This window comes from Megalops cyprinoides, chromosome 6 (assembly GCF_013368585.1).
Source record: "Megalops cyprinoides isolate fMegCyp1 chromosome 6, fMegCyp1.pri, whole genome shotgun sequence".
NCBI lineage: Eukaryota > Metazoa > Chordata > Actinopteri > Elopiformes > Megalopidae > Megalops > Megalops cyprinoides.
In genome coordinates, this window is record NC_050588.1 from 9819300 (window position 1) to 9842570 (window position 23271).

At 45.6% G+C, this 23271-nt stretch overlaps 1 protein-coding gene across 2 annotated transcripts; it reads left to right on the plus strand.

Moving 5' to 3' along the window:
• The first annotated feature begins 3321 nt into the window (after positions 1-3321).
• Positions 3322-22017, plus strand: LOC118779521 (serine/threonine-protein kinase 38). 2 transcript variants are annotated; one of them, XM_036531672.1, is made up of 14 exons: positions 3322-3380; positions 7403-7564; positions 9833-9884; positions 10149-10271; positions 11052-11135; positions 11635-11758; positions 12187-12341; positions 14947-15049; positions 15511-15572; positions 17805-17922; positions 19485-19608; positions 19881-19976; positions 20172-20266; positions 21745-22017. In XM_036531672.1, the coding sequence occupies exons 2-14, from the start codon at positions 7434-7436 to the stop codon at positions 21882-21884; spliced, it is 1407 nt and encodes a 468-aa protein (XP_036387565.1). In that variant the 5' UTR covers positions 3322-3380; positions 7403-7433; the 3' UTR covers positions 21885-22017. The 2 variants fall into 2 exon arrangements, with proteins under 2 accessions (XP_036387565.1, XP_036387564.1); XM_036531671.1 differs by having other exon boundaries at positions 3328-3380; positions 7428-7564.
• The last annotated feature ends 1254 nt before the right edge of the window (positions 22018-23271 follow it).

Below are 23271 nucleotides of genomic sequence, written 5' to 3' on the forward strand. Positions count from 1 at the left end.
CTGTTACATTCATCATATCTTAGCGAGCCCCCCCCCCCCCCCCCCCCCACAATCATCATTTTTTTTCTTTACCACCCTGTTCGGAAGTAAATAAAATGGCTCTGGCGGGTTAAATGGCTCTGGATCCCAAAGCCTCTCCTCGCCTTCGGGAGCGCTGGGCCCCTGGCCGGGGTCTCCGTCACTACGTTCCCTCCCCTCTTCCCCCTTGGTGGTGGAGAGAGACCTTGCACCTCCATCTGGTCCCGTGAGGAGAGCGTGACCTGTGTCCTCCATGATCTTCCTCTGTGATCTTCTCCCAACTCAGCTGTCCACAGTCTGCGTCAGGAAGGTATTTTTGGACTATAAAAAAATTTTCAGTACCCTCAAAATGTTAAATAGCCAAATGAAAGCAGCACAGCGACTGCCTGTCTGGTGCACTGAAGAGTATGTTGATATGCTACTTGTGAGGGTCCCTCATTTGCAGTTGGTCCAGACTTTTGAAAACAGGTGTGACAAAATAGGCCTAGAAATTTGGCTGTTTTTTGATCATTCATTTACCTTTACAGTTACAAGCTCACATTTTTTATCTACTTGGAGTGCAAAATCACTGAACATACACTGAAAAAACAGCAGATATGTATTTGAAAATTAACCCTAAGCAAAGTGTGCCTTTGGATAAAACAACACCACACCTTGTAAATACTCCTTACAAGCCTGACTTGTAAGTGCTTATTAGGGCCATCCAAAACTTGTCTTGGGTTTTATTTGCTCATTAGGACTCCATTGAAGCCTTTTGATAATCCATGCTCAGTCTATGTCCACTATTTATTAAAGTAATTAGCCCCTGAAACATTTCAAGGTTTGTGTACTACAAAAACTAATCTGTTCTTTGCTTGAACCACATAAGACTTGTACAAGGAGAAGGAGCATCACTTATATGGATACCATATATATACGAGTACCCTTGCATCAGTTTAGCTGACATAGTCTACTGTGATGAACACTGACCTTCACACAGATTTTTGTGAACATTTCTTATGACTTCATGTCTGAACCCCATGACACAAATCCTATCCAGTGTCATATATGGTAAAGCCAGGGTGACAAAGCAAATGATAAGGACAACTACAAGCCATGAAGATAACCATCTATCACCTTTGTCACACTAGAGAACATTTTTTCTATAAACACACCTGTCAATCAACTCCTTTCAAGAACTCTCTTGGACAGACGATAGATGTCGTTATTACTTGAGGTCATTTTAGTAGTTGTCGTCATGGGTTGATCATGTTTTGTTTACACATAGTTTTTAATCTTCAAATGTATTGCTAAAAAAAAAAAAAAAAAAAAAAAAAAAAAAAAAAAAAAAAACAAAATCTTAAAATATATTGGTAAGTTCACCCAGGGACCACTGTTAAACTGGTTAAAAAAACCACCAATAACAATTTTCCATAGTATTTTTTGTTTTTACTTTGGTTGGTATTGTGGGTGCGGGGATGTGAATCTTTGTGAAAATGTGGGTAAAAGGTAAAGTTCATTTGACTGTGTGTGTGTTTGTCAGTGTGTAAGCAGAGGCTCACACTGCTGTCCTGTCTGCTTCATGTGGTACCTCTGTATTCTGCACACAGAGCAGGTGCAGGACGAGCTCCTCGGGGATCTCCGTTTGGCTGTGCACCTTCTGCAAGTTGACGAAGTATGATGAGGTGGTGTTTACTGTGACAGGGACAGGAACTTCATCACAACCTAGGCTCACTGCCTGGGACACTTCTGGCAGCTGCGCTCAACCTGTGTTACCTTAACGACACAAATCACAGCACAGCATCAGCACTTTGCTCTGAGGATGTGTCCAATGTAGAATAAACTGGTGAATAATATCAGCGCTAATGCTGTGTGTTTGTGTGTGTGTGTGGTGGTGGTGGTGGTGGTGGTGGTGGGGGGGGGGGGGGGGTACTCTCCCTTAAATACAGCTTCAAGCTGTCCTCTGAGGGAGCAAGTCTAGGGAGAGGTGACTATAGTATGTCTATAGACCTCTGTCCTGCGGGGGGGCATGGTCCAATATCAAAATGGAACATAGAAAATATATCTAGCATTTTAACTGAACCACCCACAGCAAAGAGGTGAGTCATGCTGCTCTCCAGTAAGGACCACTTACCTGTATCAGTTTCCAATGGTTTAGGAGGGTAGCCAGGGGAAGGTTTAGGGGGCTGGGCTGCAGATGGCACTGGATAACTAGTCATCTTCTTACTTTCAATAGACACAACAGGATAACATAAGCATTGTCAGGACTGTCTGAGAGAGTTCTCATACAACTCAATATATATTCAGAATTCAGATTAATCCAGGGAGATTTCACTTCAAACAATGGTTCAGCACTTTAAAGGTGGAGTAAATATTAATGGATATAATAGTAATTTTGAATCAAGAAATTATTCGATTCCGTCTTCGAGCAAGGGAAAATAAAAATGATTAGTAACATTGAATCGTGGCAAAGCAAGGCATTGACAGTATAAGCTGGTTGAGGGAAAATGTATGGCTACACGGGCTCTAAATGTTATTCAAGGTGTAAGATTAAACATACAAAAAGTCAACCAAAAATGAATAAAATATCATTTACATTTATTTAAGCATGAATTTAATTATATATTTTAAACATATAATTATCCAGCAGAAAATATTACACTGAACCTAACAGTAACGAAAAGACCAAGGTCTTGGGATTCCGGCTACGAACCATTAATGTCGCAACCACAAAGCCGACGATCAATATTACGACGTAAGTAATAAGATTGGAAAAACAAATCAGGTGCGGTACAGAGCATGTACTGTTGGATGGTCTTGTCACATTAAGCAAGTTCGTATAACGAAACCTCCGTGCTACGGCCAAGGCGCTCTCTTTAGGGGGGCGGATTGCAATGCAGGAGTGAATGTAACGTTAGAACGGTTAGGTAGGTATGAATAAAGTGCGGGTGTGCAGGGGAGTTAGCCCCCGGAGGAACACAGGATGCATAAAGTGGTTTTGTTTAAGTTTGTATAATTTTGCATATCACAGATAACAGCTTACAAATAAGAGGGCGGAAATATTCGGACGCTAACGGCTGTAGCCTGTGAATAAAATATTTCCTACTGTATTGTAAAACGAAAACCAACGGCGAGTTCTAAAAAAAGAAAACCGATAAAATTGTGAATTCCAGATTGAAAAGTTTTGAAAAAGCGGCCCGTGGCCAGATGATGCGTAGCGCAGTGCAGTGCTGCATTGATCTCTTGGCTATGGCTATCTATCTCTATGGTTACACCCCTCCTTCTAGTAACGCCTGCTAGGAGTGTGCTGGGCGCAGTCATCACATCAAAACCGAAAGGGTAGAGGGAGCCAACTGGCTGCGACTGAGGCTAAACTCTCGGAGGTAAGGACAATACTGAGCAAATAACAGTAAACCTGACGCCGAGTTGCTGCGCTGTCAGGACAACAAAGGCAAACACGTGTTTGGGTGAAACAATTCGCTAACTCTTTTAACAGTCCGTTGGTCCGAAACCCAGGGAAAGTCTGTGCAAGCTAGCAAGCTAACTGGCTAACTTTTTATTGTCCTTTGCCACAGCTGGCTAGCTTGCTAGCTAATTAGCTAGCTACCTAGTCTGACTAGTCAACAAAACTGACTCTTACGGCATTTTCCTCTTCGCTAATCAGCTAGCCAACCAGTGCTTTTTCTGTAACGTTAGACTGATAAGGCGGTCAGAAACGTAGGTTGGTTTCATCGCGAATTGCTGTAGTTAACCAGCTAACGTTAGCTACTAAGCTGGCTGCAATTGGGGTAGCTAAGCATTGACGTTGACATTCACTTGCCAACTAGCTAGGTAGCTAGCCATGCTTTATGTCAAAGCGTAGCTGTACAGAAGAAGAATTTTATTAAACTAGACAAGACAGGTAACTCTCTGGAGTTAACCTTATATGGATAGTGTCTGGCAGTTTATCGCCGGATAACCACGTAGAAAACGAGGAAATCGCATTTCTGCTTTTGCAAATCGCACAGTGAGTTAACTGGCATGCGAGGTAATGTCATTGCGCGGCACTGAACAAAGCGCCGCGTGTGAACTCACGGATGCGCTGCCGACTGTATCCAGCGTGTCTGCTTAGCTTTACAGTTGAGTGACATCAATGGTATATACTGTGGCTAATATTGTTGTCCCAAGTAGCTGTCTGTGTGTAGCAAATATTCTTGTTATAAGCAGCTAGCTTGATTTATAAATGTCTCTCGCTGCTAGCAATGAAATGATCAAAACGTGATTGGTACCGTTAGCTACCTGGATGAAAATGTCTTGCTCTTTGGTGTAAAACGCCCTAGCCAGTTTGAAAAAATTAAGGTATGTTATTGCTTTTCGGGTGAAAGGTGCTATACATCAGGGCTTGTTAATCGCGTTCTTGGAGTCGCATGTGTAAGTTCGACTTTATCCTACTGATATTTTCGTCAAATGAGATAACGGCAAATGTGTTAAAACCGATTTTTAACATAGTGTAATTTATGATAATTTCATCATCTCTTGTGTTATAAACCGTTGACTTGTGCCTTTAGTTTCAGTAACCAAGATTCCAATAGGAATCTTTCTGTCAATCAATCAATCAACCACTTAGATGGTTAAATTTTGCTTAATAGAAGCCCTTTTAAAGGCTTGCTACAGAGTACATTATGGGAAGTGAATCTGAACCGATCCAAAGCACATATTTCTGACAATGTGACCACAGAGGGTAGGCTATCGTGAATGGCAAATTCAGACTGTAGACAGTTAACAGCTCGTTCCACCTGAGGACTTGCTATTCCGTCTGGAACAAAAACCAGCAAATACAGAGGGGCCCCAGGACTGAGTCTGGGAAGCCCTGCACTACATAGTTGTTCTTCTGGTCGGAACCTTAGAACTGGTACCCCCTTCGCCAGTTTCTAAATTTCTGCAGCACAACATGCAAGCGCATAGAACAAGCAGTACTTAACCTGTGGCAGTATGCCTTAGATATTGTCACTTGGCAGATGCTCCTGTGCAGAGCAGTTTACAGAGCAAAGGTCTGAAATTGCATCCCTTGAAGTCACCGGAACAACGGTATACCCAGAAGACAACAGACCGCATTTGGAAATGTGTCCATCACACAGTGAGATCCTGTAGGTGATGGATGGCCAGAATTCCTGAGGAGGGGTTCCTGAGGCTGGTCTGCAATGTCTGTTGTCTGACTCTTTGCTAATATAGAAGTGCTGTTTCCCTCGCTGTTTCACTCCCAGCACCAGTGTTTTGAAATGGGCATGAGCTCTGACTGGCAGCCAGTGGGGGGAGATCAGTAGGGATGAGGCACGGGAATACTTGGGAAGGGTGCGGGCCAGCATTCTAGATTAGCTGCAGGAATCTGATAAAACATTATTAATATACATTTTATATGGTCTCTGTCTAAACTTTTTAATGTCGTCACACCCATCTATTTAAATGTAGCCAAGGTGGTATTCAGCATTTTTAAACATCTAGGTCATTCTTAGGATGTTTTAAAATAGCTACTCCTTGAATTCAGGGACTGTCTGTAAACGAGATAAGCCGCACAGAATGTTTGCTTAAGACAGATTCAACGGAGTAGAATATCGCGGTTTCAGTTCCACCTTCAGTAAGCTCAGAAATCGAGGGGAAACTGTGAAGATGATGTTAGAGTAGGCTTAACTTGGAAAAAAGGAAATGTGTGTGTGCGTGTTTTTCCCCCCCTCCAGACACCCTTTGTTGACATAAATTTCTTGGGCGTGGAGTGGCGAAGGTTAACTCCGGAGGCGGGCACGCAGTTACACGCCATCGCCGCCCGAGCTTTTCATTTCGCGTTTCATGGTATTAAGTCAGCTTGACATTCCCAAGGTTTTTCTGTTTTGTGCTTCATCTAAACTTAGGGATAATTAGATACCCTTGGCCTAGCATTACCGACCACAAATCATGAGTTTGGTTGTGGAGGAGCCGTGCCAAGAGAGCTGGACTTTTTCATTCCCCGCCTCCACCCGAGGCTCCAAGGGCATGCCGCTCTCCTGAATGTCCAGGACATGCTCAACCAACCAGAAAGGAGTCTCGCGGTGCGGAGAACAGTTAGGCCCGCATGAAAGAGTCCAATGACTGGTCATTAACTCCACAACCTCTTTTGTTTTTCCACGAGAAGCCCAAAAGCCGCTGTGCTCTTCAGAAAGGATAAGAGTTTAAATGACCACCAGTTGACTCTGCAGACAACGGAGCTAAATTGCGATCTGTTCTGCGGTTTTAAAAAAATAGTTTCATTTGTGCCGGTTGTTGTTGTAGTTAATATGTAGGGCCCCTGTTCATAGGGAGTCATCCACTGAGTTAATTGTTAGCTTTCTCTTGGCGCTCTCATTGAAAGGTACGTGTGTGGCTTTGGACTGACTGGGGTTTCATGCCAGTGGATCATTCAGAGTTATTTAGGCTTTTATTAATCCAGCATAACCATTCATTTTCTAGTATTTGCAGTGCCCTCAAATGGTAGCCAATTCATAGACTAAGGACTAAGATTAATTTTGTCCTCTCTGCTGCTTAACACACCCAGATAGAACACACCACATCAAGCTCAAGAGTACACCAGTAGGGCCCCTCCTGTGTTTTAATCCCATAAGGCCAGTGGTAAAGATGCAGCTCCACTCTGCAGGATCTAAACAGTCCGCTAACTGCTGTTGCGTGCCAGTTAACCAGCAGTGCAGCTGTTCCACCTGCCAAGCCTTTGAGCAGCTAATATCTGAAACAGTCCATTTCCATGTGCCGTGTGTGGCGACTCGTTCCCAGCCCATTCATTAGCAGCAGATCAGGCGGCTGTCCTTTTGCGACATCACAAAGGCACCCCGCTGCCGTGCGGACCTCTGATCCGTGGGCCTTGTGATCAGCAGCACAGCGAAAGGGCATTCATAATTCATGCCAGTTCTTTCTCGTCGGTGGCTCTGATTGGTCCACACCCAGCCAGTACTCTGCCTCGGGGCATGTCTTAATGCTTTAGGGGAGGGGCTGTCAACCAACATTTGGTTGAGCCGTCAAGTAAGAAACAAAAAAAAAAAAGTGAAATGTGATTTTGCACAGTATTTATTGTAACTTTGTAGCCAACATAATCAGTCAGTATCCTGTGAAAATAGTGATTTGTTGTCCTTTGTTTACATTCAGAGCTGAAGCAACATTTAAAACGCAGATACATAATTTCGCCAGGAGGGTTCTTTGCTCTTATTTGTTTACCTGTTTTGGGTACAGACATTCGGAAAACGCCTGTTTTAGTGGCTCATGTCACAGCGCCTCTCTGATGCCTCTTGTGGGATGAGCGCATGCTTGTGCTTTCTGACCAGATAACCAGAGAGACGTGTGACCTATGAACGCGGTGACATAATGGCTGTCTGCCCCCTGTGGCTCTGTCCCGTCGCGCTCGCAGCAACGGGGGCTTGTGTGCTTTACAGGTAACCATGGCGATGACGGGCCAGACTTCCTGTTCCTCGATGAGTAACCACACAAAGGAGCGCGTGACCATGGCCAAAGTGACCCTGGAGAACTTCTACAGCAACCTGATCGCCCAGCACGAGGAGCGTGAGATGAGGTATGGGACTCGCTCCCCGCCCCGTTTTGACATCCATTAAGATTGGGGAGGGGGTAGGGGTCCACTGTGTTGATATACCGGATGTCTCACTGCACAAGGTGGCTCGCATGCACCTCAGTCTTAGGGTGAGGGTAATCGCTATAGCTCTGCTGCCATGTCGGGTTCCCTTTTGTCTCTGACTAAATTAAATTTTGGGGAGGGCATGGGTGCACGGAGGTCTTTCCCCACACAGCACAGAGCTTTGTCCTGAGGAACTCCCATGACACGGTTCCATGTCAATATCCATGCTCATTTCAAGGGTGAAATTGATCTGTGCACTTAAGCAGCACAGCAGCGCGATTCAGAATGAGCTGAAAAACTAAAGTAAAGAGAAGCTTGTAATCCAAAAAAGTAGGAGCCTCCCAGGATTGCTCATCAGAAAAACGTCCCTCCAGAAAGAAAGAAAGAAAAAAAAACGTGAAACAAACAGTGCATTGTGTCCTGGTGGAAAAACATATGCAGTGTCTCCAGAGTGGATGTGATGTGCTAGCGGTTGCCAAATTGACCACCAGACTCTGAGGGCTGCGGTTCCTGTGGACAGGTTCTCCTCCGAAAAGCTCCGGTGATGTCACCCTCCCCTTGTTTTAACTTTGTATATGTAACTTGTTTTAGCGGGACTCCGGCCTTCGCTCCCCTCCCCCCCTTCGCGGCCGCTTGTTTTAACACAATTCCGGCCTTCGCCCCGGCCCCACTCCTGCTTCATAAACAAAACCGCGGCTCTCGTCGCAGCCCGCAGGGACGGAACTACATAAAATAGAAAAAAGAAGCGTCTGCCTGGCCAGCCAAGCCTGACCTCTGCTGAAGCCTCTCTGCCCCTCTCGTTGACTCATCGATGCGGAACAGCGCTTCGCCTTCCTGGTGTTGCAATCCGGCGAAAGTTTCCCACTGCTGATGGTGCCGGCCAGCCTGCATCAGGGACGTAATTGGGCAGTAAAACAACATGGCAGGCCCGCTCATAGGGTCTGGAGGTCAGGACACTCCGCAGACTGGGCGGGGGTAATGCACTGCCGTAGTCAAGATGACTGCAAGATATAATGAGCACGTCTGTCCCAATGCCAGGGATGCATTACATTACATGACATTGCGGATGCTTGTTTGGGAAAAGTGATGAGTTGCATAACTTGTGTGCACTCTCACACACACACACACACACACATATACATAAATGTACGTATGTATAGGATATGTTAATGGATATTATATATGGAAATTTTATTTAACTGATGCAACGGAGCATGAATACATCATACAAGGGTACCTCAGATTCAGCCTTCTACAACCCCCGTTCATGAGCCTGGTTCCCCTAATACTGCGCCACTACTGCCTGTCCAAAACCATTTCGGCCACAGGAGATGCAGCGGCTCTGTGAAAACACCCATCAGTCAAAACGCCCCTCCCTCCACATTGTTAGTTTAGCTGTAGGGCTCTGTTTAGTCTGAGGAGATGCAGGCTGGCGTCCCAGCGGCCGAAACTGTACTGAGGGCTCGCTTTCCACTGTTACCGCACCGGGGAGGTGTCCGTCTCCAGTTCGTCGGGGAGGCCAGAAGAGGAAGTTTTGTTTGAAGCAGATACCCACTCCGCTGTGGCGCAAAGCCAGCCGCACTGGGAGAGGAAGTGGAGACAAAGAATATTGTCTCTGCCAGTCACACGCTTCTGTTTAGGATGGAGTTAAATGCAAAACTTCCACACAGTGCATGGCTGCACTGCCTTCCTACCCTTTCTGTAACTGCACATGATTGGTGGGGTTATTTTCTGTGTGACACGCTGTTTGATTTGTGGGACTAAATCCTGAAAGTGCAAGGAACATCGTAAACCACATGACTTTTTTTCTGGGATTTTGTGGATGGATTAATGAGCTTCAGTTTAATGATGCTACACTTGTAATGTTGATGTCATTAGTGCACTGTGACAGTGAACCTCACAGGCAGTGCTAATGAAAGCTTTATGCACTGACCCTGGGTCTATGTTTACAGGCAGTGCGGAAGCATTGGCAGAAAGCATCGGCTTTATGCACAGACCCTGGGTCTGTGTTCAGAGGTAGTACAGAAGAATTTGCAGAAGGCCTTCACTTTATGAACTGAGCCTGGGTCTGTGTTCACAGGCAGTGCAGAAGCATTATCAGAAAGCTGTGGCTTTATGTGCTGAACCAGGGTCTGTGTTCACAGGCAGTACGGGAGAATTTACAGAAGGCTTCAGCTTTGTGTACTGACCCTAGGTTTGTGTTCATAGGCAGCAGAAGCTGGAAAAGGTGATGGACGAAGAGGGCCTCGCTGATGAGGAGGTGAGCTACAGATCTACATGTTACCACGGACTACGCAGGAGGGATATGTGAAAATGAACCCCAGGGGAAGTGATTAGGTGGACGTATCACATACACAATCCCTTATAAGGCTGATTCATAAATGCCTGTCATTTGTGTCAACAAACACTTTCCCTGGGTTTCGCCTTCTCATAGACCCTCCCTATGTGCCTTTTGCGCAAGGTGGGAGATAACCCTTGGCCCCCTCAGGAGGAGTAAGAAACTGTCTCTCTTTTGCCTGCACAGAAACGCTTGAGGCGCTCCCAGCATGCCAGGAAGGAGACCGAGTTCCTCCGGCTCAAGAGGACCCGGCTGGGCTTGGATGATTTTGAGTCCCTTAAGGTCATCGGCCGTGGGGCCTTCGGAGAGGTACACGCCAGCATCCCACCTACCTGCCCTTCACCCTTCTTACAGCTGATTCTAGTATCCTGTCTCAAACAGTTCATTTGGGGCTCCCCAGCAGCTCAGTGGTTAAGATATTCCCCTTGAGTGCAAGCTGAGCTCTATGGTCAGAGTTAGATCCCACAGCGGTTTGAGCAAATTGGCTTGGTTCCACCGGGGACGGGTGGGTATGTCAGCAGGGGTTGCCCGTCTCACTGCTCTCGGACACTCTGACTCATCAGGTGCCTCCAGGTTGCTTGGATGATCAGTGAAGCCACGCCCCTCCTCCTTTAATCTTGACTCTTTGTAGTGTGCTGGGAGACTTGCAGTGTAAAAAGCAGTCACATTGGTGTGAGAGTTGACTTCTAATCAATGATTCCAAAGGAGGGTTACACAATAACAGACTTTATTACATACTTGTGACTGAGTTTTTGCTCATCTCTAAGGAGAGCAGTTGACATTGACAGATGCATTTGCATTGTTTCCATTATTAGCCGGTTGAGTGGCTGCATGTTGGACAGTATATTTACATGAATTTCAGTGCGTTGTGAGGCAACGTTCAAATTCCACTGTTTGCATTGGAAATTGAACACAGCAGCCAAGCTGCTTTCTTCCAGTCCAGTTTTTTAGGGAAGTGAGGCTGGCTACACTACACGCATTCAGTCCTCAGGGATGAGGCCCAGCCTGAACTTCTAAGAGGCATGAACCCTCCACCAAGGTGATTGTGTGATTGGCTGGCTGACGTCTCTGGCCATATTCCCCTCCCAGGTGCGTCTGGTACAGAAGAAGGACACGGGCCACGTGTACGCCATGAAGATCCTTCGCAAGGCAGACATGCTTGAGAAGGAGCAGGTGAGAAGAGGGAGTGCACGGTAGCATGCCCTGTTGTGGGACAACCCTCACATTCACTGAGGGACAGCCCTGGCCTTCATACAACAAGTCTGCCCAGGTTCCACAAGAACAAGGGCAGCGGTTCATGCAATTTAATCAAACGGCTGAGTTTATTTAGATTCATGTGAATGTATACTCCAACCACACTGTAGCCCCCCGGAGCTGTTACCCTTTCATCAGCATTGCAGTTTTTGGTTGAAAATGAGAAGTACGACACGCCCAGAATTGTTCGACTGTTTAAACATCATTGAACAGACAGGTGCATGTTGTTTGGATGCCCTTGAGGGGGAACTACATCTATCTGAAGCTATATTTAACGGCCTATGCAAAAATACTGACAATGAAGAATAAAACATCCATTGTGTAATATTATCTAGCTTGTGGAAGAGTGATGCTAATCTAACAACGAGCCGAGCTAGGAATGACTCGTTGGACCACCCCGAATGTTTCGTCGCTTCAGGTGGGTCACATCCGCGCGGAGAGGGACATCCTGGTGGAGGCCGACAGCCAATGGGTGGTGAAGATGTTCTACAGCTTTCAGGATAAGATGAACCTCTACCTCCTGATGGAGTTCCTGCCTGGAGGTGAGCTCTGGAGATTTAGCACAGAGCAAGGGCTTGGCCTGGCTGCTGTTCATTACGCATCACGCACCAGAAACTTAGGCTCAGCTGGCCTAGGCTGTGACTAGAAACCAGAAGAAGTTGAGGCTGTGCCTATGTATTTCATTCCTTCAAATATACATGGTTGATGCAAACATTCAATCTGTGATTAACAGCCACTCCAACAATTGAAAGATCTCCATAACTGCAAATGCAGTATAGAATGCGTTTTCCATAGTTTACCTGTTGTGTTTTTTTTTCTCCACAAATACTCATTTACCACAGTCAATCCAAATGCAGTATAGGATACATTTTCTATAGGTTACCTGTGGTTGTGTCTTTTACCCCTACCACATACTCATTTACCACAGTCAATCCAATTAAACAAGCGGGCTCTGATGTGCCCCCTGTAGGTGACATGATGACACTGCTGATGAAGAAGGACACGCTGTCGGAGGAGGAGACCCAGTTCTACATCGCGGAGACGGTGCTGGCCATCGACTCCATACACCAGCTTGGCTTCATCCACAGAGACGTCAAGCCTGACAACCTACTGCTGGACTCCAGGGTGAGTCTTACTGACACAGACACGTACACATACAAAGCAGCCATTTAGTTTCACAAATGCACACACACACACACACACACATACACACGCGCACAGACTCACACTGTTTCATCAACTTAGCTTCATCCATAGAGACGTTATGCCACACAGCCTGCTGCTGAACTCCAGCGTTAGACGCTTAGTCACGCTGACAGAAACGTCATACATGGTCATGTCAAACCTGGCAACCTACTACTGGACTCGGGGTGAGACTCTTATTCACATAGACACATAAGTTATACACACACACACGCAAACACATAGTTGTATGCATTCAGCAGCTCAGCCTCCGCAGAGACAACCTGCAGCTGCAAGGTCGTGTAGCGGTTAGCTTCCCTGACTTGTAACCACATTGTGGTTTTTGAATCTTAGGTGGGGCACTTCTGTTCTACCCTTGAGCAAGCCACTTGATCTGAAAGGCTTTGGTAAATATCCTGTTATATGACGGGATAATCTGCAAAAAAATTTATTACTGTTATGCATACTTTACATTTCATTATATATTTGCTAAGCAGACACTGGCGTCTACAGTGTCAGTAATTAATGTAATGACGCTAAAAGGCCAAGGAAGAGAGACGGTATAACATGCACAGAGAAATATGATGAGAGAGAAGTACTAACATTTTTGAAAGACTGCCAGCTATGCTTAAAAAATACCAAGGGCCATTCTCTGAAAAGAATTTATAGGAGTTAAACAAGTGGCGTTTAACGTGTATATCTAATTGGAATTTGGAGCTGTCTGGAAGAAGTCTATATGCATTTAAAAACGAACAACAGTTAGAAAGAGCAAGCTTGCACAAAAACAGTTATAGCCCTTACAGGGTAGTGCAAGAATGCTTTCAAAAACTTAATACCTCAGGGTGTCACATTCTCATAGTACTACCCCGGATTCCTTTTCAATGTTTCCACTGACCGGAGTATGCTGATAAGCACAGGCATGGTGAGCGAGGTGCAGGCGGTGGTCTGTATGGTCTGTGGGAGGTGTGAAGGAGACGGCCTTTCTGAGAGTTTCTGTTTCTTAATCCTGTCACGCCCATATGTGTTAACAAGCGAGGACTGCACGTCTTTGGGGGGGAGGGGGGTGATGGTGAGAGTTCTGCTGTGTTCATCTCCTCTTTCACCACACTTCCTCAGCAGGAAGTGGTAGAAGTAACTGTCTCGCATGTGAGAGGATTATTAATTTTGGACCCTGGCTCCTGTGAACACTGCGGGCAGTTGGCCATTGTGTGAGCGCAATACACTCATTTGCTAGCATCTGATGTCAAACGAACCAGCATTTTAAGAGTTCTCGAGTAGTACGTGTCATGTTGACCAATGGGTCACAACCCTCAGAATCATGCTATTTTGTAAAACCGGGGTAAATGAATCACCATTAGGAAAAAATGCCTTTTGTTAATGTTTTAAGTTTTGGTCCATTGGCAGTTTTGCACTGTCACCCTCAGCCATGTGTTTTACATTACATGACTATTTATTTGATGCACACCCTTAGGACAGCTGGCAGTGCAAACACATACATTTGTAACACACTATACTGGTGGATGTGCACTGGGGCTATTTAGTTAGAGTGCCTTGTTCAAAGGTAACACAGCAGTGTCCAGCTCCCAGTCACACCTCACAACCCTTAAGTCCAGAGTTCAGTTGTGACTGCTGCTCTGTACTGCTGTGGCATTACTAGCTGTTTTTTTCTGCCATAGTCTGTTCTTGACTTTGTGTGCCCTGAGTTTATTCTGAGTAGTGATTTTCCTTTTCTTATGAGAGGAACCGCAGAAAACCCTGCACAACACAGACGGTTCAGTTGATTCTAGTTTCACATTGACTGAAATGTGGCAGCATTCTGTTGGGACATGTGGTTCCAGTCATTCCAAGAGAGACATGGAAAACAACCTGCCTCAAAATGGTCTCAGGGCAGGTGCACAAATTCTTGGTGATTCCCTCTTTCTTTTGAATGCTGCATTTCTTTTTTTGCACCGTGTCACTTTTTTTTTGGCTTTTGTGTTGGAAAAAATAAGCATTTTGTTGATGTGCGAAGAAGCCTGTTGCCCCCATTTCCTGCCACGCGCTCATCCTTTTTATATTGTTTTTACCCCTTTGAATTCAGGAGCCCATGCTGTTTCTCATGCTTTGTGCAGCTGGTGAGATGTCACACCACTCTTCCTTCCTCTTTCCTTACCAGTTCTTGCACAGTTGGTTAAAAGGCATTTGAAGCCATATTGTGGGTACCCCTCGCCATCTTGTTCTCCCGAGCCGCGACATCCACGACGGCCAAAGTCGTGGCCTCCAAAGAAGCGATACAAACGTGCAACGAAGCACGTTCTCATAAACAGCGACATTAAAGTTGTGTTAAAACTTTCCTCACTCTCTCTTGCTTTCTGCTGTCCTCCATCTTCTCTCTCTGTGTCCCCTCTGTTCTCTTTCTCGCTCCTTCTTCCACCTTCCCATGACTGCTCTCTTTCCTATCTCCTCCTCTTCTCCCTTTTTTGACTCTGGAAACCTTTCTGTTTATATATAGACACGATTACACCAAAACAGCCTGGTCATTAGCAAGGTGAACGTTCCTCTGTTTCAGGGCCATGTTAAGCTGTCTGACTTTGGCCTGTGCACGGGCCTGAAGAAGGCCCACAGGACCGAGTTCTACAGGAACCTGAACCACAGCCTCTCCAGTGACCTCAGTAAGCAGGCCCAGAGCACGCCACACCCGCTCGCTTCTCACGGCTGCCTTCCGCTACATTTTGTTACATTTCAGTCACTTTTACAAAGCTGAGGGGTGAATGTACATGCACGGTAAGGCAAAATGAACAATAACAGATAAAAGGGTAGACCACATCTAACATAGTGCTATGGTATCCTGTGCCATACTGAATAAGTGTGACAGTAAAATAATAATTAAACAATAAGTGCAATAAAGCATTAGTAATATACAGAAAAAGGGAAGATTTTAATGTGGTAACTAGGCAAAATAGGACTATGTAGGACTTCCCCTGTATATATCTACAGATATTCCCAGTCTTTCCTGAATGGATCTGAATGCTGTAAATTCAGTGATTTTTGGCTGCTGCTTTGTTGTATTTGCGGAGAACTGTCCTGTGGGTGTTACTCATCCAGTTTAATCCACGGGTGTGCTTCCCCACAGCGCTCCAGAACATGAACTCCAAAAGGAAGGCCGAGACCTGGAAGAGGAACAGGCGACAGCTGGTGAGGACTCGCTCTGAGAAGTCACCCACGTGCAGCACGTACTTTATCAGTTATCTCTTTCTGGATTGATGTCTGGATCCAAGGGGACACGGATTTAAATCTCCCACATCTTCACAGCTTTCCACTCTTCTTCTTCAGCTTTGCTAAGCTTCCCGTAGAGATACAAAAGTGGCGATATAAAAATAGTGTCATCTTTAGAGCAGTTTTATTGCACAACCTCAGTGTGCTTGTACTGTCAAGTAGTGAGAATGGGTAGTGCAAACACTGTAAAAGTTAAGTAAAGCATGACCACTACAGTAGTAAGACACGGTATAAGGGCTCACAAATCAGCTAAGCGTTAAGGTGTAATCTAAATGGGCAGCTTTCTCTCTTTAACTTTCCTCTCTCCCTGCTTTTGAAGACAACAACACACAGCACATGTTGTCTGCCTGTGTGAAGACCATTTTTAGTGGCATCACAACATACCATGCCCAGTTTGCTGAATTTACCAAAACAAACACATTCAGTTCTAGTCTTGTACAATCACTTTTTTCATCCTCTGATAAGAACTCTCTTCATCAAACTGCCAGCATAATCAGAACTGTACTGCCTCTCACAGTCTTTTTCAGTTACCAGGGCAACACCACATGCAACAATATTAGTAAACTGCCCCTGCTCCTTAATTTTTCTGTCTGAATGAAGACATTGAACGGGTGTGGAATGTTGCTTACCGGCCAACATTCCAGACCTCTGCAGCAGACAGTTATTAAAAACATTTGGGATCTTAGCATTCTGCTTGGCTGACAGCTCTGTCAGGCTGCGGTATACAAGAATGGTGACTTGCACATGCAGAGTGAATTTTAAGTGCAAGCTAATTAGTGAGGAGTTTGTGCTTCCCCCTCTCAGCTGGCTGCTCATCCGCTCATTAACTGGACAGGGTATTTATTTGGTGAGTTCGCGCTGAAGTGGCAACCTCATCTCAGCCTCGTCATACTAAGTTAAGGGGAGTCTGTCTAAGGGAGTCCGTTGAGGGAGTTCACCAGGGCAGGCCCTGTCACTGTGCTACCTGTTATAAACTTCATATAGCTGACTATGCTCTTCCCTTGCCGTATTCCCCATGCTTCCCCTCTTCCACCTCTCTATATGCTCTTTTGCAAACAGTCTAAAGAGTAAACATTTGCAGTGTGTGTGGTAATGTTGACACAGTAAGAAGTATAGTAAGTCGCTCTGGGTAAGAGAGATAAGAGTGATAAGCTAAATGAGGAAAGTGTAAATGTAGTGCATTCTCACCCTACCTCATGTATACCCAGTGGTACAGTTTCATACAACACCAGCCCTTCCCAGGATGCCTTTACATACTAGTTAACTTTAATTATAATGTAATGTGTATTATAGTTGATATGTGTTAATGCTGAACACTACTACTACTTAATCAAAGGTTTGTAAGTATGAATTTTGTTCAGAGATGTAGACTGTGCACATACTGTTCAATAGCATACTTGCCTGGCCCTGTACAGCCTATATACGTGGATTTATTAAAGTTTTGACATGAGGGGGTACAGAGGTCCAGCCCCTGAAAGCTTGGTATCCTCTCCAGCCTGTTTTATAGACCTTGTTAAAACTCCAGCTTCTTAAGAAGAAGGGCAAGTTTGACCTCATCCAATCAAACAACAAATTAATTACATTAGAAGATTAAAGGCTCAAGAGGAGTAAGAGTCCTTGCAGGACAGGGGCTGTGTTATCCCGGGCCAAAATCTACCTGTTACGGTTTCTAAACGAGGACACTGATGACGCAGTACTTGTAGATCACCTTTCTATGGTCAGATTAATGCCCTCAATACTGGTTATTTTTCTACTGTGTAACTGCATGTTGTGCAGATGCATTCTTGAACACACAGCAACACTCTAAAAGCAATATAACCGAGAGAGATTTAACAGCAAAGCAGAGATCAATAGAGGAAAAGATGCTGCCTGCAGCTGTGCTTAGAACAGCAGTCAGAAACGCTAACGCCCACATTTCCATCTGACCCGCCAAGCCCGCATCGTTCTCCGTGCAGCCACCTATCAATTTTATAAGCACAAACGTGTCAGCAAATGCACACAGCAGTCTGTGTTAATCAATATAAAGGAGAATGGATAAAAGACATTGTGACATATGAGGTTAGGGAAGAAAACACTGTAACTGGACACCAGGCTGCTAGCGGTGGCGTTCGGTAGCCAATGAGGCCACTCATCACTGCTTTCTCCTCCCAGGCCTTCTCCACTGTGGGAACGCCAGACTACATCGCCCCCGAGGTCTTCATGCAGAACGGGTACAACAAGCTCTGTGATTGGTGGAGCCTGGGTGTCATCATGTACGAGATGCTGATCGGTAAGTCAGTTTTCGAAGGATGTCACAGAAACCAGTGTTCTGTAGTGTAATTATTTTATTCTACTCCATTTCCTGCACACTTCTGTATACAGGTAAAATATACAGACATAAGGCACAGCACCAATGTCCCACAACTCCTCATCTGTAGCCCACCACTCCAACCAATACAGCCATTGTCAAATTACATGATTATTTAATGATGCATTGGTGTGGGTCTAAGATCACCACCTAACAAATAAAGGGTAGGTATGTGTCAGTCACGTGGATGTACCCCATCTGTCTCATCTGACAAACTGTGTGCACTTGTGTTATCTGGGCACGAACATCACAATCAAAGCGATGACTGGCCCATCTCTTTAACAGTGTCGGAGCCCTGAAATGACAGAAAAATGGGTTGTCTGATGTGTTGTCAGAATTGACCTTGCCTTGGAAAAGGCCAGCTTCGGGAAAGTGACAGCGGGTTGCAGGGGAAACACTGATGAAATGGAGATGCTCTGCAGCCACCTGTCAGTTAATCAAAATGGCGGGTGCCCGCGTAGAGGAGGCGCAAAGCAGCCATGTTATAAATCACTCATATGGCGAAATGAAAGTGAATGAGCTCACTGACGGGGTACCAGGAGCAGTGTTCTGAGCTGAATGTAATTCAGGACCAGGATGGCTGCCCTGTAGGACAACACTGTCTGTTGCAGATTATTATTATATGTGCTGTAATTTTTATAGAAATATATGTAGATGTAGAAATTGTGTTACACATGTGTATATTATTTGTACATTGTCATACATGTGAATAAGTCAGTGCCCCTTGTATGAGACCACAAATACATGAAAATGCCACAGTAGCAGCCCGGTGTAGTGGTTGGTTTTCCTGGGTCATGACCTCCTGAAGATGAACGTGTATGTGGATGGGTAGCTCTTCACAGCTGTGATGCTGCTTAGATTCAGTGTAATTGTTACTCTGCTCATTGTTGCTGTCTAAAATTGTGCTGGAGGAAGCTGGGGTAATTGCAGCTTAACATCTCCCTTTATCCTTAGCCGTAGGGTAAAGTTTTACCCTCAAAAGCCTTCAGTAATTAAAAGCAAAATTAATCATGGTATTGAGGAACCTGAATGCAAAGCATTTACATAGAACACTGTAGATGAGAGAAACATTTGCGTTTTAATTTCATAAAAGGTCTCTGTGCTTTAATCTGAGGGGAGGGAGTATACTGAGTAATATACCAGTTCAGAATCTCATATATTTTAAGAATAACATGATGTTGAATATCAACATGAATCAAGAATAGCCCACAACATAACTGCAACACAGTAACATTCACAAGCATGTACCATCACTCATTCCAAAAGATTTCAGACTGCAAATGGATTCCTGTGTAGAAAATACAGAAGTAAGTAAGTTTATGCATTTACATTTTATAGGGAAAAAACTTGAAGTCCCTTTACTGTGACATGTTTAAAAGCAGCTGTCCTCAAGATGTGCAGCTTTGTGATTTTGGTCATGTTGATTACAGAGGCTGTTGCAAATGAGAGTGTCATTCTCTCTCTTGCTCCTTCCCTCCCTCCAGGCTATCCCCCGTTCTGCTCGGAGACGCCCCAGGAGACATACAAGAAGGTGATGAACTGGCGGGAGACGCTGGTCTTCCCCCCTGAGGTGCCCATCTCCGAGAAGGCCAAGGACCTCATCCTCAGGTTCGCCTGCGACCTCTCCCCCAGGGAACGGGGACCAGCGTGGGGATGAATGTGCTCACTCAGGGGTTGGGCTGTTATTAGGGGTGGATCATCTTCTGTGGGTAGGGACTGTACACAAGACTTCAACAGGATGAAGCTGATGATTCATTGCTTTGTTGTTCACGATTGTGCATTTTGTTAGGACTTGTCTTTGTAACAGAGGCCTAATGGTTTCCTCAGTCAGTTGAAAGTCACGGTGGGTCTAAAAGCTCATGTACGTCAACTTCTTGTAGGTTCTGCTGTGAATGGGAGCACAGGATTGGGGCCTCAGGTGTGGAGGAGATCAAGAGCAACCCCTTCTTCGAGGGCGTGGACTACGACCATATCAGGTACGTGAAGATGACAGACTGAATGCGTCAGAGGGCCATGCCCATGGTGGGTGTGGCCACAAAACAGTGCATTCATCTGCTGTACCTGTTACAGGACAAAGAGCAGAATCCTCACAGTCACAGCTTTAAACCAAATTGGAATAAAAAATGTGAAAGTTTATAAATCTGGAGACTGCTTTTTTCACACACCAACAGGGAAAGACCTGCCGCCATCCCCATCGAGATCAAAAGCATCGATGACACGTCCAACTTCGACGAATTTCCCGAGTCAGACATTCTCCAGCCTACAGGTAGGGTGGATGTGTGAGGAGGGAAAGTAACGAGTGATTCACTGAACCTGGATGGCTCTCCTTCCTCCTCTCAGCCTTTTAGCCACTTTGAAGCAACCGTGGCCAGTGGGCGATGGATGTGGGTCAGGGCGTGTCCTTATTACGCTCATGGTAGCTTTTAGTCATAGCTGCTCCACAGATGCTACAGGGTAGGGTGAGGCAGCCGTTGCCCTCCAGTGGGTGGAACAGTGCTGGATTTTATGCCTGTTTTAAACAAGCAACCAATTCACAAGGAAAAAGTCAAAGGAACATCTGTGCTCCAGTGTCTCTTTTACTTGAACAAACTGACTGGACAGCACTTGACCCCCCCTCATCCTGGGGACCCAGTTTTAGAATCCTTGAGCTGGGTGGGCCACATCTGGACTGGAATTAAACAGTTTTGACCTTCATGCCCCTCCGGGGTCAGATTCCCCGCCAAAGTGGCGGACACCCGATTGCCCTCATGTCAGACGTCTCCCAAGTCAAAGTTTGCCTGTGAGAATTTGTTTAGGATCGGCGCAATTTTCACAGCAGTTAGACAAAAATGGCAGCAACCATTTTGAAATGTGCCATCGCACAGAAAGGAAAAAGGCAGTATGGTGATGGCTGGGGTGATGTTGGTGATATTGCTGGCTGGAATGGTAATCGTTCATATTTTTTTGAACCCTTTGAGAACTAACTGCCTGTTGGTGTGGGAGGTTACTGAACCCTTTGGTAACTGCCTGTTGGTGCGGGAGGTTACGCGAGGCCCGCTGACCGTTGCTTCTGCTGTGACACGAGGAGGGATCATCAGTGAGGAGATTGCTCATTATTTAGCACTGCAGTCATCTGGGCAACTCATTTTGCAACAGAGGCTGCATTTTTACCTGAGTGTAGCATCTTCCTGGCTGAGCAATTCTTTGACATATGACAATAATCCCCAGACGGATGTCTAGATGAATCATAATCCAGCGAGAGCCAGCATTGTAAATCCGTGGCCGTCAAAGTTGTAGCCTTATCTTGATAAGTGCATTACGCGCCATTTGCAGCTGTCGAAGGGAGAACGCTCTACTTCAAGAAGACTCGGATAGGAAATTAGTTGGTGCCCCTTGTGGTCTCCAGAACTTGAACTTTTTTCTTTCTGGCACTATCACACATTTGCAGCTCTAGGTTTCATGAAGTGAAACATTTCTTTCTTAAAAATGTTCTCCTTTTTATCGGTGTGCTGCAGGCTTTCAGTACCTCATGAGCTCACTCTAACTGCTGCCTGGTTTAGCCACACCCCTGCTTTTTCTGAAAACAGAACTCTCAATGTTTTTTTTTTTCCCAGAAAACCTCTGCAAAGGAAAAACCCATTTAGCCCATACATGTGAACCTAGCTTTTACGTTTCACATTCCATAAATCCTATGTAGTTCAGAACTAATTATAGATTTTGTCCTTGTCTGCTGTTAAGAGACCGCCCTTCTCTTTCTTTTCCCAGCATCTGCAGTGGTTACCAACCACTCGGAAGCAGACTACAAGAACAAGGACTGGGTCTTCGTCAACTACACCTACAAGCGCTTCGAGGGACTGACAGCCCGGGGGGCCATCCCCTCCTACATGAAGACAGGGAAGCGATAGACCAGCCCTGGCCCCTCCCATCCATCCTGCCCCGCCCAATACCATCATCAACCTCCTTCTTCCCTGCTCCTCCACCTATGAGGCTCACGAGGCTCCCCCCCACAACCGCAGATTCAGCCCCTCCCCCGCTCCAGTGCACAGCCTTGATTTTGTGATTTCGTGATTCAGCCAGAGGTCCAAAACGTGAATCCATTTGTCCAGGCTGAAGGCCAATCTGCAACCATGCATCACTTCGGCAGCAGGACGTTAGAAAACTACGCTGTCGTTCTAGCCATCGGTTTCAAACCAGGGATTGACGATGTGCCGAATCTTAACTGCGTGTGCGGGTGACTGCCTGGGCTTTGAATTTTTTTATTTTGTGTTGGTCTGGCCTCCTGAGGTGTTGCTCCCCCTACTGGCCGCAGTCCGAATTTCACACCAGCACAGGACTCGCCCCTGCAGGGCTTCCTCCATGTCTTCCAGCAGCTTTCCTCTCCACTTCCAAACTAGCGAGGAGAGCCTATGCAGAATCCCGCTCGGACACAGCGGCATGTATTGTTTGATGTGGCTGCAACGTGTCCCATCTTAAAATCAAGGGCTACTTTTCTCCCCCGTAGCGAATATGATTTTTTTCTCCCTGGTCAAAGACTTCAAAGGTGCTTGAGGGCTTAATAAAATCAGGATTTCAAGTTTTATTTCTTAACATGAAAAGTTGAAAATTCAGTTTACTTCTGATTCAAACAGCAAAGCTCTTCAGGGAATATATAGATTTTTTTGTTATTGGAAAGGGACAGTTCCCTGCACTTTTTTTCATATATTCCTTCATAGCTACTTGTGCGATTGATGTATTTAACCAAAGAACTGCAAGAGCTATTGGTTTTTGGAGATTTGGCAATGTGTAGATCCAGCTAGAAAGGGCCACGTGGGATTGTACTCACATCTGGCCAAACCTTGTCTACAAGTCCGGAGAGAGTTTCTTTCCTGAGGTCCTGATTCCATCCCTGTGATGTCACCTGCACTGTCTGGACAGTCAGCGACTGAGGAACGTAACAGAGCATCTCCCATCACATTCCTATTATTCACGTACTTCTACAAGAGGGAATGCCAGGGATCTTTAAAAGCTGTCTCCACTCTTAAACGCGCTGCCAGATCCAAGCCTTTCCGAGTAGAAACGGATTATTTGGGAAGACACCTTCATGGATTAAAGCGCTGAGTGATTTAGCAAGCCCAGCGATGCGTGAAGGAGACTGCGTTCCGCTTCTGTCGGATCTGTGGGGACATGACGATTGCCCCTTCATCGTCTCACAGCTTCTCCACAAAGTTGGTTGGGACCATGGTCGTTTTCACGCCCGTGTCTCTTGTGCATCCGATTGGTCACAGCTCACTCTCGCCTCCCTGTGCTCTGCTA